Source organism: Mobula hypostoma, chromosome 4 (genome assembly GCF_963921235.1).
Source record: "Mobula hypostoma chromosome 4, sMobHyp1.1, whole genome shotgun sequence".
NCBI lineage: Eukaryota > Metazoa > Chordata > Chondrichthyes > Myliobatiformes > Myliobatidae > Mobula > Mobula hypostoma.
Window position 1 is genome coordinate 104,763,176 of NC_086100.1, and position 13,438 is coordinate 104,776,613.

Sequence of the window (13,438 nt, forward strand, 5' to 3'; positions counted from 1 at the left end):
TATTTTTCTGTCTAGAAAGAAAATTACGTGATATTGCACCTTTCACAGTATCAAGATGTCCTTGTGTAATTTGTTAACTAATGAAGTGCTTCATCTTGGAATCTTCAATTAAAGTACAAATAATAAAATGAAGCAAGTAATCAAGTAGTGTAACAGCTGTTTTATAAACTAGAGTTTAACAATGAGTCTACAGACATTTGTTAGCTTTAAAAATGTGCTTTGTTTTAGGAATGCACTGAACGCCTGTACTGTTTCTTTTTCCAGGTAGATTCTGTGGTGATAAGCTGCCTGAAGTTCTAACTTCCACCGATAGCAGGATGTGGATTGAATTCCGCAGCAGCAGTAACTGGGTAGGAAAGGGTTTTGCTGCAATTTATGAAGGTAGACTTTGAATTACATTACTTTTAATAATTAATCAAAAATGCTTCCTGATGTTTTTTTACATAACGATCCACAATTTCCTGATTGCATTACCTGACCAGTTTTTATTTGCTGTCAATGAAACCTTGCTGCTTGTAGATTATCTGTTGTGCCGACCCAAGTGACAATGCTGAATGTACTTTGAAAGTCAACAGGGGCCTGTAAAGCATCCTGATAACAAGGATACCAGTTAAAGGCACATTTAAATACTGCAGTGTGAACTTGAAGCATTTGAAATTAATTCACATTTCTAGTTCTTACGATGTTCCTAAACCTACATGTGTAGTGAATTATTATTGACATATAGAAGTCAGTATAGCAGTAATCACTAAGTGGTTCTCATAGAACTATATAGCATGAGAACGGGCCCTATAGGGTAACTTGTCCATGCTGACCCAAGTGCCTCCTGAGCTCGTCCCATTTGCTTGTAGTTGCCTTGTATCCCTCAAAACCTTTCTTATGCATGAAACTGTCCAAATGTCTTTTAAACAATACAATTGTACCAGCCACTACCATTTCCTATAGCAACTTATTCCATATATTTCAGCTCTTCTACTCAGTGCCCCTTCCGATGAAGGCAAGCATGCCATGTGTAATGGTGTGGCATGCTATAGTTCTAAAAGCTGATTGGTTAATGTGTTTATAGCTTTGATGTTCTTTTTATGGTTTTGTTGCTTGCAAAAGAAAACAGCAAGGAACCCAGACTTGTTCAGCTACATTTCGTTGAATAGTGCCCTGAGTAAGAGGGCTAGAAAGCTATTTTGATCTCTACTAGCAGCTGGATATTACAGTATTGGGCCCCAAATGTATTTTCTTCCTGATATTTATCCCTGCTGAACTCAATGGAATTATTTACTTTATGTAGAATATAGAGATAGTCAATGCTCTGATGCCTATGTATACTGACACACAAATCAGACTTCAATCTAAGAGACCCACATAATAGATAGATACCACCTCCATCAATCATCTATACTTTTTAAGATGGGATTTGATTCTACTACCAGAGTTGCCAAACACTCATCAGGAAACTCTCTGAATAGCTCTTCATGTGATTCTGATAGCTGCAAGCAATCGACAATTTTTAGCATTTCAAAATGCCCTCCAAAACATTTTCTTGCTGTCTTGATAATTTGGACCAATATTGTCGGTCAAGTTTTGAAATACACTGATAGTGATATAAACACATTTCACTGAGAGGCTATTTACAACCAGTTGATCTGAAACTTCTAAATGCAAAATGAAAAATTAAGAGAGACGTGAGTCATAAAACTGAAGTCAGTAACTTAAGCATAGTCCACACTATCAGTAATCTGATTTGGTTCCTTTCTGTTGTTTTCCTCTGCATCCTTGAAATTTAATGGTAAATTTGCTGGTGCCAATTGGCTTGGATAAGTTTCTATTTCTAAATCTAATGCCATGTCCAAATACTCGGTCTAATGAAGAATACCTCTTTGGTTGAATCTCTCCTCTGATCAATAAGTTGTAGAAATTCTTTTCCTGTAGTGCATCTCCAGGGAATCAAGCAACTGCAAGTGGATCTGTAGCAGCATCTTGGAATACCATAGCAAATAATTCCTAACAGCTGTATGAGGAAAGCTGAGAGCTGGGCCTTTGCCTCGGGAGTGAGTGGTTTGCTTGATATCAGGCTGGGAAAATCTCCCAGGAGATTAGTATTAGGCATACTGATTAAAATATATATGTAAAAAAATTGAATTTTTTTTCAATGTATTACAAATTCTAGCTCAGTAACTGGAAAAAAGGGGAGCTCAGCAGCTGGAGCTACTACTGTCTGTTCCAATTCCAAAGACCAAGAAATGACATAAATGGTCTTTTTATAATCTGCTTAATAATATAGTGAAAGATGTTAAAGTGTTTCAGAGAGCAGTAATGAAAATAATGAATGCTGAGCTTTTGAGCTTTCAAAGAACAAGCAGATGGGCAAATGGCTGGCCTTAAGTATGATTCCTGAAGAGTCTTGAAGCAATATTGTACAGAGGATAGGGATCATTGGATTATGGGATTGGGACTGAATTCCTGTAATTCATGACTGATTCCTCTGGGAAAAGGAAGAAAGGATTGGAGGGCTGGATAGTTATTGGAGATTTATAAAGCTGGAGGATATTGCAAAAATTTTAAGTAGTAGAATAGCAGTTTTAAACTTAGACCAATATGGATCAACAATTTCAGAGATGTATCAGGACTTAAGCCAATAAGACAAAAGAGCAGAATTAGGCCAATCAGCCCTTGATTCTGCTTTGCCGTTCCATCATGGCTGATATATCATCCCTCTCCAACCCATTCCCCTGACTTTTCCCCATAACCTTTGACACCCTAACTAGTCAAGAATCTTATCAACTTCTGCTTTAAATATACACAATGGTTTGGCCTCCACAGCTGTCCATGGCAATGAATGCCACAGATTCACCACCCTCTGGCTAAAGAAATTCCTCCTCATCTCTGTTCTAAATGGACGTCCTTCTATTTTGAGGCTGTGCCCTCTGGTCCTTGACTCTCCCAGCATAGGAAACATCCTCTCCACATCCACTCTATCTAGGTCTTTCAATATTCATTAGGTTTTAATGAGATTACCTGCCCCTCCCATTCTTCTAAGCTCGAATGAGTACAGGCCTAGGGCCACCAAACACTCCTCATAGGTTAACCTTTTCATTCCCAGAATCATTTTTGTGAACCTCTTCTGGACGCGCTCCAATGCCAGCACATCTTTTCTCAGATAAAGGACTCCAAACTGCTCACAATGCATCAAGTGTGTTATGACAAATGCCTTATAAAGCCTCAAAATTACATTATTGCTCTTATATTCTGGTCCCCTCGAATTGAATGCTAACATTGCATTTGCCTTCCTCACCACCGACTCAGCCTGCAAGTTAATCTTTAGGGTATCCTGCAGAAGACTCTCAAGTCCCTTTGCAGCTGTGAATTTTGAATTTTCTTCCCATTTAGAAAATAGTATATGCCTTTACTCCTTCTGCCGAAGTGCATGATCATACACCTCCCTACAGTATATTGATCTCCAACTTCTTTGTCCATTCAAGCAGTGTTTTGGCTGCTTGCTCAACATTACCTGCCCCTCCACCTATCTTTGTATCATCTGCAAATGTGGCCACAAAGATATCAATTCTGTCATCTAAATCACTGACATATAATATAAAAAGTAGTATTCCCTAACTTCTGCAGAACACCAGTAATCACTGGTAGCCAATGAGAATAAGCCCCCTCTTTTCCACCTGCCAATCAGCAAATCCTCTATCCATACTAGTAACTTTCCCGTAATAGCAAAGGTTCCTATCTTGTTAAGCTGTTTCATGTGTGTCCCCTTGTCAAATGCCTTCTGAAAATCCAAGTGAATAAGGTCTATTGACTCTCCTTTGTCTATCCTGCCTGTTATTTCCTCAAAGAATTCCAACATATTTCTTAGGCAAGACTTCCTTTTAAGGAAACCATGCTGATTTGGTCCTATTTTTGTCATGTGCCTCTAGGTACCCCGAGACCTGTCATCTGCCTGTTCTTCCTCACAGCCTCACTACACATAGTCATAGTCATACTTTATTGATACCGGGGGAAATTGGTTTTCGTTGCAGTTGCACCATAAATAATTAAATGGTAATAAAACCATAAATAGTTAAATAGTAATATGTAAATTATGCCAGCAAATAAGTCCAGGACCAGCCTATTGGCTCAGGGTGTCTGACCCTCCAAGGGAGGAGTTGTAAAGTTTGATGGCCACAGGCAGGAATGACTTCTTATGATGCTCTGTGTTGCATCTCGGTGGAATGAGTCTCTGGCTGAATGTACTCCTGTGCCCACCCAGTACATTATGTAGTGGATGGGAGACATTGTCCAAGATGGCATACAACTTGGACAGTATCCTCTTTTCAGACACCACCGTCAGAGAGTCCAGTTCCATCCCCACAACATCACTGGCCCTACGAATGAGTTTGTTGATTCTGCTGGTGTCTGCTACCCTCAGCCTGCTGCCCCAGCACACAACAGCAAACATGATCACACTGGCCACCACAGACTCCTAGAACATCCTCAGCATTGTCCGACAGATGTCAAAGGACCTCAGTCTCCTCAGGAAATAGAGACGGCTCTGATACTTCTTGTAGACAGCCTCAGTGTTCTTTGACCAGTCCAGTTTATTGTCAATTCGTATCCCCAGGTATTTGTAATCCTCCACCATGTCCACACTGACCCCCTGGATGGAAACAGTGGTCACCGGTACCTCAGCTCTCCTCAGGTCTACCACCAGCTCCTTAGTCTTTTTCACATTAAGCTGCAGATAATTCTGCTCACACCATGTGACAAAGTTTCCTACCGTAGCCCTGTACTCAACCTCATCTCCCTTCCTGATGCATCCAACTATGGCAGAGTCATCAGAAAACTTCTGAAGATGACAAGACTCTGTGCAGTAGTTGAAGTCCGAGGTGTAAATGGTGAAGAGAAAGGGAGACAAGACGGTCCCCTGTGGAACCCCAGTGCTGCTGATCACTCTGTCAGACGCACAGTGTTGCAAGCACACGTACTGTGGTCTGCCAGTCAGGTAGTCAAGAATCCATGACACCAGGAAAGCATCCACCTGCATCGCTGTCAGCTTCTCCCCCAGCAGAGCAGGGCGGATGGTGTTGAACGCACTGGAGAAGTCAAAAAACATGACCCTCACAGTGCTCGCTGGCTTGTCCAGGTGGGCGTAGTCACGGTTCAGCAAGTAGACGGTGGCATCCTCAACTCCTAGTCGGAGCTGGTATGCGAACTGGAGGGGATCTAAGTGTGGCCTGACCATAGGCCGGAGCAGCTCCAGAACAAGTCTCTCTAGGGTCTTCATGATGTGGGAGGTCAATGCCACCGGTCTGTAGTCATTGAGGCCACTGGGGCGCGGCGTCTTTGGCACAGGGACGAGACAGGACGTCTTCCACAGCACAGGAACCCTCCGGAGCCTCAGGCTCAGGTTGAATACATGGCGAAGTACTCCACATAGCTGAGGGGCACAGGCTTTGAGCACCCTGGTACTGACACCATCTGGTCCTGCAGCCTTGCTTGGGTTAAGACGTTTCAGCTGTCTTCTCACCTGTTCAGCCGTGAAGCCCACCCACCGTGGTGGTTTTGTGTGGGGAAGGGGTATAGTCATGAGAGCAGGGTGGGGGACTGTGAGGAGGGGTAGGACGGGAGAATGGAATATGTGTTGGTTGGGGGCCAACAACAGATGACTCATGTGGGGGATGGGCAGGGGCCACAATGTCAAATCTGTTAAAGAATAGGTTAAGTTCGTTGGCCCTGTCCACACTGCCTTCAGCTCCTCTGTTGCTAGTTTGCCGGAACCCAGTGATGGTCCTCATCCCACTCCAGACCTCTCTCATGTTGTTCTGCTGGAGTTTCCACTCAAGCTTCCTCCAGTACCTGTCTTTAGCCTCCCTGATCCTGGCTTTCATTCCCTCGGTATTGCCCTCAGCTCCTCCCTATTTCCATCTCTAAACGCCCTCTTTTTAGCGTTCAGGATGTCCTTAATGTCCTTTGTCACCCATGGCTTGTTATTCGAATAACAAAGGACAGTTCTTGTCGGAATATTGCAGTCCACACAGACGTTAATGTAATCAGTGATGCACTCTGTGAGCCCATCAATATCCTCTCCATGTGGCTCACAGAGTGCCTGCCAGTCTGTCACCTCAAAACAACCCTGGAGCGCCTCATAAGCCTCCTCCGACCATTTCCTCACTGTCCTCGAGGTTGCATGTTTACTCTTCACCAGAGGCACGTAGCAGGATTTTAGATGCACCAGGTTGTGATCTGACCTTCCCAATGGGGGGAGGAAGAGGAGCTGTATGCATCCTTAATGTTAGCGTACATCAAATCCAGAGTCCTCTCCCCTCTGGTTGTACAGCTCACATACTCCGTGAAGTTGGGCAGTGTTCTAGCCATGGTAACCTGGTTGAACTCACCCGAGATGGTAATGAGGGCACTCGGATGCTGGGTTTGTAGTTCTGGCTATGATGGTGTAAATGATGTTACATGCCGACGTCAGGTTGGCAGAGGGAGGGATGTATCATCAATGCATCAACTTGTATGCCAACTGCCACACCCTCAGCCCTATTGCTCCAGTTTCCATCCCCCTGCCAAATTTGTTCAAATCCTCCCCAAAAGCATGAGCAAACTTGCCCATCATGTGGATATTGGTCCCCTTCAGGTTCGGGTGTAACCTGTTCTCTTTGTTCCTCAGAAGAGATGCCAATGATCCAGAAATCTGAATCCCTGCCACCTACCCCAATTCCTCAGCCTCCCATTCATCAGTACTATCACCCTATTGCTACCTTGACTAGCACATGGTACTGGGATGAATCTGGAGATTACTACCTGGGTAATCCTGTTCTTCCCTAACTCCCTATGCTCACTGCACATGACCTCTTACCCCTTTCTATCTCTGTCATTGGTGCCAATGTGCACCATGACCTCTGGCTGCTTACCCTGCCTCTTGAGAGTCTGCAGCCGCTCTGAGACATCCTGGACCCCAACATCTAGGAATCAACACACCTGATGACTCTTTCGCAGCCACAGAACCTGTCCGCCGCCCTAACTACGACGCCTCCTAGCTTTACCCTTCGCTGCTGAGCCTCTGAGCTGGCCATGGTGCTACTGGCCTGGTGCTGCTGATAGGTTATTTGCACCCCCACCCCCGTATCCCCAACAGTTCCCAAAGTGGTATACATGTTGGGATCTTTGTAGGGGATTTCAGCATGCAGATAGATTGGTAAATCCAGTTGGAGCTGGATTCTAAGAGAAGGCATTTGTTGAATGCCTACAAGATGCCTTTTTAAGGAAGCTTCTGGTTGAGCCCACCAGGGAAAAGGCAATTCTGGATTTAGGGCTGTGTAATGTAATAGATTTGATTAGAGAGCTTCAGGTAAAGGAACCCTCAAGACTATGATCATAATATGTTCAAATTCACTCTGCAGTTTGAGAGTGAGAAGCTAAAGTCATATGTGTCAGTATTAGAGTGGAGTAAAGGGAATTACAGAGGCATGAGAGAGGAGCTGGCCAAAGTTGATTGGAATGGGACACAAGCAGGGATGATGGCAGAACATCAGTGACGAGGGTTTCTGGGGGCAATTCAGAATGTGCTGGATAAATATATCCAAAATATGAAGGATGGCCACAGGGGAACCCCACACTGACAGCTTACTCCCCTCATCTGTCTACTTTCTGAAGTCTGCACTCTGATCATCTCAGTAAATGTCTCATCTAAGAGGTGTCCAGCCTCCTGGATGGCAGTGAATACATTCAGCTTCATCCCCAGTTCCTTGGTTTTATCGGTCAGGAGCTGAAGTTGGGCCCGTTTCCTGCAGATATGGTCATCGGGGAGGCCATTGGACTTGATGCAGGACAGAAAATGAATGGCAGATGTTTTCTTGGATGAGTTAGATTTGAAAGGGGATTTGTGAAAAAGAGGGAGGAGATGTATTTCTACAGACCCACCTGGAATAGCTTCCGTGGAACAGCTGTCAATATCTCTTAAAAAAAAACTGAATAACTGCAATTTAGTCTACATCTCCTAAATTTCTGCTGAACTTCAGTCAGTTACAGCAGAGATGTGGGAAAAACTACATTAGAGCTGATGACAAAAGATTCAGCTTTATTCCACCTGTACTTCGAAAAACACAGTGAAATATGCTGTTTTAATATTTTGAAAGTAAATCACGAATTTGAAGTCTTCCTCCAGACAAACGCATGTGCACGCACACTCCATATGCATGCACACACACATCACATGCTCCCACACACCACACGCCCACCTTCGCACCCTTGCACCCTCACTCACACCATACTCACACACACCGCACACCCAGACACACACTCTCACGCACGCACTCCCTCTTACTCACACATGCGTGTGCACTCTCTCACTCACGCGCACGCACTCTCGCTCTCGCGCTCTCTCTCTCGCATTTGCGCTCTCATCTCGTGCTCTCGCTCTAGCACTTGCTCTCACACACTCTCTCATGCAAGCGCGCACACACACACACACACACACACACACACACACACACACACACAAACATACATTATTCTGCCCAGGATGTATTTTAATTATAAGTACAAAGTTCTGAATCAGAATCAGGGTTAATATCACCAGCATGTGTCGTGAAATTTGTTAACTTTGCAGCAGTAGTACAATACAATACATGATAAATATAGAAAAAAACCTGAATTGCAGTGAGTATACATGTATATTAAATCGTTAAATCAAGATAAGAGGCACAAAAATAGAATTTTAAAAAATAGTGAGGTAGTGTTCATGGGTTCGATGTCCACTCAGAAATTGGAAGGCTGTTCCTGAATCACAGATTATGTGCCTTCAGGCTCCTAAACCTCCTTCCTGATGGTAACAATGAGAAGAGAGAATGTTCTGGGTGGTGAGGTCCTTGATGATGGAAGCCGCTTTTCTGACAAAATTAATTTCAAAATTCTGACAAAATTAATTTTAAGTGAGGAATATTTCATGGGGTTTCTCCCATATCTCTGCTGTAACTGACAGAAGTTCAGCTGAAATTGAGGAGATGTAGACTAAATTGCATTTATTCTATTTTTAGCAATTTTGATAGCTCTTCCACAGAAGCTATTCCAGGTGGGTCTGATTACACCTGCAGAAATTCATCTCCCTTCCTTCTATAGTGTCATATCTGAAGAAAAAAATCAGGTTAAAATTAGTTTAGAAAAAAATTAGTTTAGAATTAAATTGCTAAGTCTTCCACAGTATTATACTTAATAAAACATAATGATTTATCGTTTGTTTAATAATTATCACAGTTAATAGTTGCCATAAATACTACATGCTCCTTTGTAAATTACTGAATTCCTGAGAATGCCAATAGCTGCTTCAGAACTCGCAAGGTGAGACGCTGAACACATTAGGCTTGTAGCTACAGCAGAGTTGTAGAGCGTCATAGAGAAGAGAGTTGAGTTACGACAGGGGCCTTTTTAATATGACCCACCGTGACCAGCTCACAAATCACAAATGACATTTACATATTTCTGTATTAACACAAGAAAAGGAGAAGTGTAGCAAAAATTCAACCACAAAATATTTTACCATGGGGCACAAGAGGACTGAGGTGGATTGTGTTTATTTTATTACATGCAATGTTATATGGCTGGCGGTGGTGTTACTAGAATATCAAGTCCATGCATTAACCACATTGTGCAATTCATTGCATTGTGGTCCTTCCTATTGTTTACCGAGGGAGAGATGTTCCATGTACATTTAAAATTAAGATGGAGAGAAACTTTTATAACATTCTATTTTAAAAAAAAGGAAATGTCCATCTGGGTTATATTCTGTCTGGGTATTCTGATGGCATGAATATCAATTTCTTCTTGTGGTAAACAAATTTCCCCCACTCTGACCTTTTACCTCTTCTCACCAGCCTATTACTTCCCCCTGGTCCTCTCCTCCTTCTCTTTCTCCTATGGTCCATCCTCCTCTACCATCAGCTTCCTTCTTCTCCAGCCTTAGAACTTTCCCATCCACCCGGCTTCACCTATTACCTTCAACTATTGCCTCCTTTCCCTCCGTTTTCATTCTGGCGCCTCCTCCCTTCCTTTTCAGTTCTGAGGAAGGGTCTTGGCCCAAAACGTCAACTATCCGGTCATTTCCATAGATGCTGCCTGACCTACTGAGTTCCTCCAGTATTTTGTGTGTGTTGCTCTGTAAAATGTTGTTTTGAAATTTAAACTCTTCTTTACATGCAATAACTTTCAAATTGATAGCAATCTGTGGTGGCGATATCAGTAAAGAATCTGGACAGATCCAGTCTCCTAACTATCCAGATGACTACAGACCATTGAAGGAATGTGTATGGAAGATAACATTGTCTGAACACTACCATGTGGGATTAGTTTTCCAGGCGTTTGAGGTAATTGTGATACTCAATAAAAATCATAGAAGGAAGAAAGTGATGGCACTTAATTGTGTAGAAAACCTACCTTGGTTAGCAACACTAGGCAAAATGTAGTTGCTTATAAAATTAACCTTCTCCAAAGCTGCAGTGTAGAATTATGATTATAGTTGTTGATTGACTTCTGTCTGCAGATAATGAAAGAAATCTCTGCTCTTTGGAGTTTGCATTTAACACGGTAATGTAGATTCCATGCTGGTTAGTCTAATTTAAAATTCAACATTCATTTCTGTAGTTCAAATTATTCAGGGGTAAAAATTAGTCTGCATGTATAAATAAAACACATGATATGTTAGTCCAGAAAATCTGATTGCTCCTTCCAAACTTTGGTTCAAGTGGAACTGTATCTTAGAAGCAGAATACAGTATATTTTGGAAACTAAATCCTGCTTAACAAGTTTAACACATACACATTCTCCCTCAGGATATAGATCAGTTGAAAATTTGGGCTGAGTAATGACAGATGGATTTTAAATTAGAGAGTACAATAATGGAAGCACCCTTGTAACTGTTGATGTACAGAGGCATCCGGGGTGCAAGTCTGTAGCTTCCGAAAACAGGTAGAACAAGTGCATAAGGTTGTAAAAGCATCCAACATGCTTGCCCTCATTGGTTGAGTCATTGAGTGCAACTGTGAGGAAGGCGTTCTCGTAAGGATGTGGAAGCTCTGGACAAGGTGCGGAAGGGGTTTGCCAGGAAGTTGCCTGGATTGGAATGTCTGATAGGAAAGGTTGAGTTAACATGGATTGTTTTCTCTTGAGTATTGGTTGCTGAAGGGTGACCTGATAGATGTATATCAAATTATAAGAGGAACCAATAGAGTAGCTCGTCAGAACCTTTTTCCCTGCATGGTAATGTCACAAGCTAGAGGGTTTAGGGTCAGCGATGACTATGTTTAAGAAGCATTTAGACACACACACATGAAGAGGTAGGGAATTATTGGATATGAACTGTTTTCAGCCAGAATGGCATTGAGTTAATTTAGTATCATGATTGCCAAAGGAATGGTGAGCTGCAGCACCAGTTTCTGTGTTATTTGTGCTATGTTCTTTTCTAAATGTTGGTTATCCCCTTCAAAGTTGGTTTTGAACTTGTTATCCAAAACTAAATAAAACATTTTCCTTATTTTATTATAGATTGAGAGACATGACAACTGTGCTTATGACTATCTTGAAGTCCGAAATGGTAATAATGAAAACAGCCCTTTGATTGGGCGATTTTGTGGCTATGACAAACCTGAAGACATCAAGTCTACTTCCAACTCCCTGTGGATGAAGTTTGTTTCTGATGGAACTGTCAATAAAGCAGGATTTGCTGCAAATTTTTTTAAAGGTACATATATACAAACTCCTGAATGCTGTTTGAGATGAATGTAAGTACAACCCAATTAGAGTAAACTTTTTTTTTTGAGCATTGTGTCTTTAAATAAAAGAAACAAAAAATCATTGACATAATGCACGTTATGCTTGAAATGACATTAGCACATTAAAGGTCATTGAAATATTCATGAAATATAATCATTATTGTAATGGAAAAAATGGAGCTCAGCTTTATGCATAGCAATCTTCTACTTGGAGCAATGTGATAATGCAAAATAACCTGTTCTTATTTTGTTAATCAAAGGATAAATATTGGCCTGGTCACATGGTATGATTCCCTTACTCTTTGGAATTGGTTTACTATTGTCACATATACCAAGATACGGTGAAAGGCTTGTTATATATATTGAATTATTACTCATTGTACTGAGGTAGAACAAGTTAAAATAATAGCAATAAGTGTAAAAACTACAAAGAAAGTGAATTACAGGTAAACAGTAAAACGCAAGATCATAAGTCAGATTGTGAGGCTAAGGGTACGTTTTATCCAAGATGGTGCTGATAAGGGGTGAGTCATTGCTTGCAGCTCTGATGGGAATCATCAAATATTCCCATTCAGGATTACTACAACTGAAACCCACAGCCACAGACATGGGTACTTCATTAAGCAACAGAGTTTTAAAATGTTAAAAAAAATCTAGTGATACTCTAAAATTGACAGATCTCAGACTGTAGGCTCAGGTCGCAAGTGCACTTTCCCTTTAAGAAAAAGGAGGCATGTTGGGCTGCAAGTAAGATTGAAATGCAGAAGCTATAGAACCCCACTCCTGACTATCTCCCTGGTGAATGTACAGTGTCTGGAAAATAAAACTGAGTATCTCAGAGCAAGAGGAACATCGATTACTGTTGTGTACTTTGTTTCATGGAAACATGCCTATCTCCCGCAATTTCAGCTGCAGCCCTTTGGCTTCGCCATTCACCCTAAAGATAGGACAGCTCAGTCTTTTAAAGGCAGAGGATGTGGGGTATGCTTTACTGCCCAATGCTTCACAAGGTGACGAAAGGAACAACAACAAAGACTGCAGTACTAGGGGTGAGGACCAAGAAGGTATGGTCAAAGGAGGCGAAGGGGTGCTTACAGGAATGTTTTGAGTCGATCGACTGGACAATGTTCAGGGATTCATCTTCAAGTCTGAATGAATATGCTGCAGTTGTCACCAACTTCATTAAAAACTGTGTGGGTGAGTGTGTGCCTTCAAGAACATACGGGAGATATCCAAATCAAAAGTTGTGGATGAAGCAGGAGATTCATAGACTGCTGAGGGCTAGATCTGTGGCATTCAAGACCAATAGATCCAGCACTATATAACAAGTCTAGATACGACCCACAGAAGGCTAACTTAAGAACAAAAAACGATTCCAATTGAGGCTAGAGATGAAATTGGATGTAGGTTAGCTCTGGTTGGGTTTGCAGGCTATTACTTCCTTCAAAGCAAAACCTAACATCATGAATGGCAGTGATGCTTCACTCCCAGATCAGCTCAACACCTCTTATGGATGTTTTAAAGAGGAAAATAAAACTTCATCTGTGCGAATCCCTGCTGCATCCGGTGACCCTGTGATCTCTGTCTTAAAGGCCAATGTCAGAACATCTTTCAAGTGAGTGAACTCCCGCAAGGCATGAGGCCCTGATGCTGTACCTGGTAGGGCTCTGAAAACCTGTGCTAACCAA

General features: G+C 42.1%; 1 protein-coding gene across 1 annotated transcript in view; it reads left to right on the forward strand.

The window, feature by feature from the left end:
- The window catches only part of tll1 (tolloid-like 1), a 408,920-nt gene that overhangs the window by 270,803 nt on the left and 124,679 nt on the right, over positions 1-13,438 (forward strand). Inside the window, exons 12-14 of the mRNA XM_063046335.1 lie at positions 265-381; positions 10,201-10,346; positions 11,524-11,719. Coding sequence (XP_062902405.1) covers positions 265-381; positions 10,201-10,346; positions 11,524-11,719 — 459 coding nt within the window. The remainder of the gene's footprint in view (positions 1-264; positions 382-10,200; positions 10,347-11,523; positions 11,720-13,438) is intronic.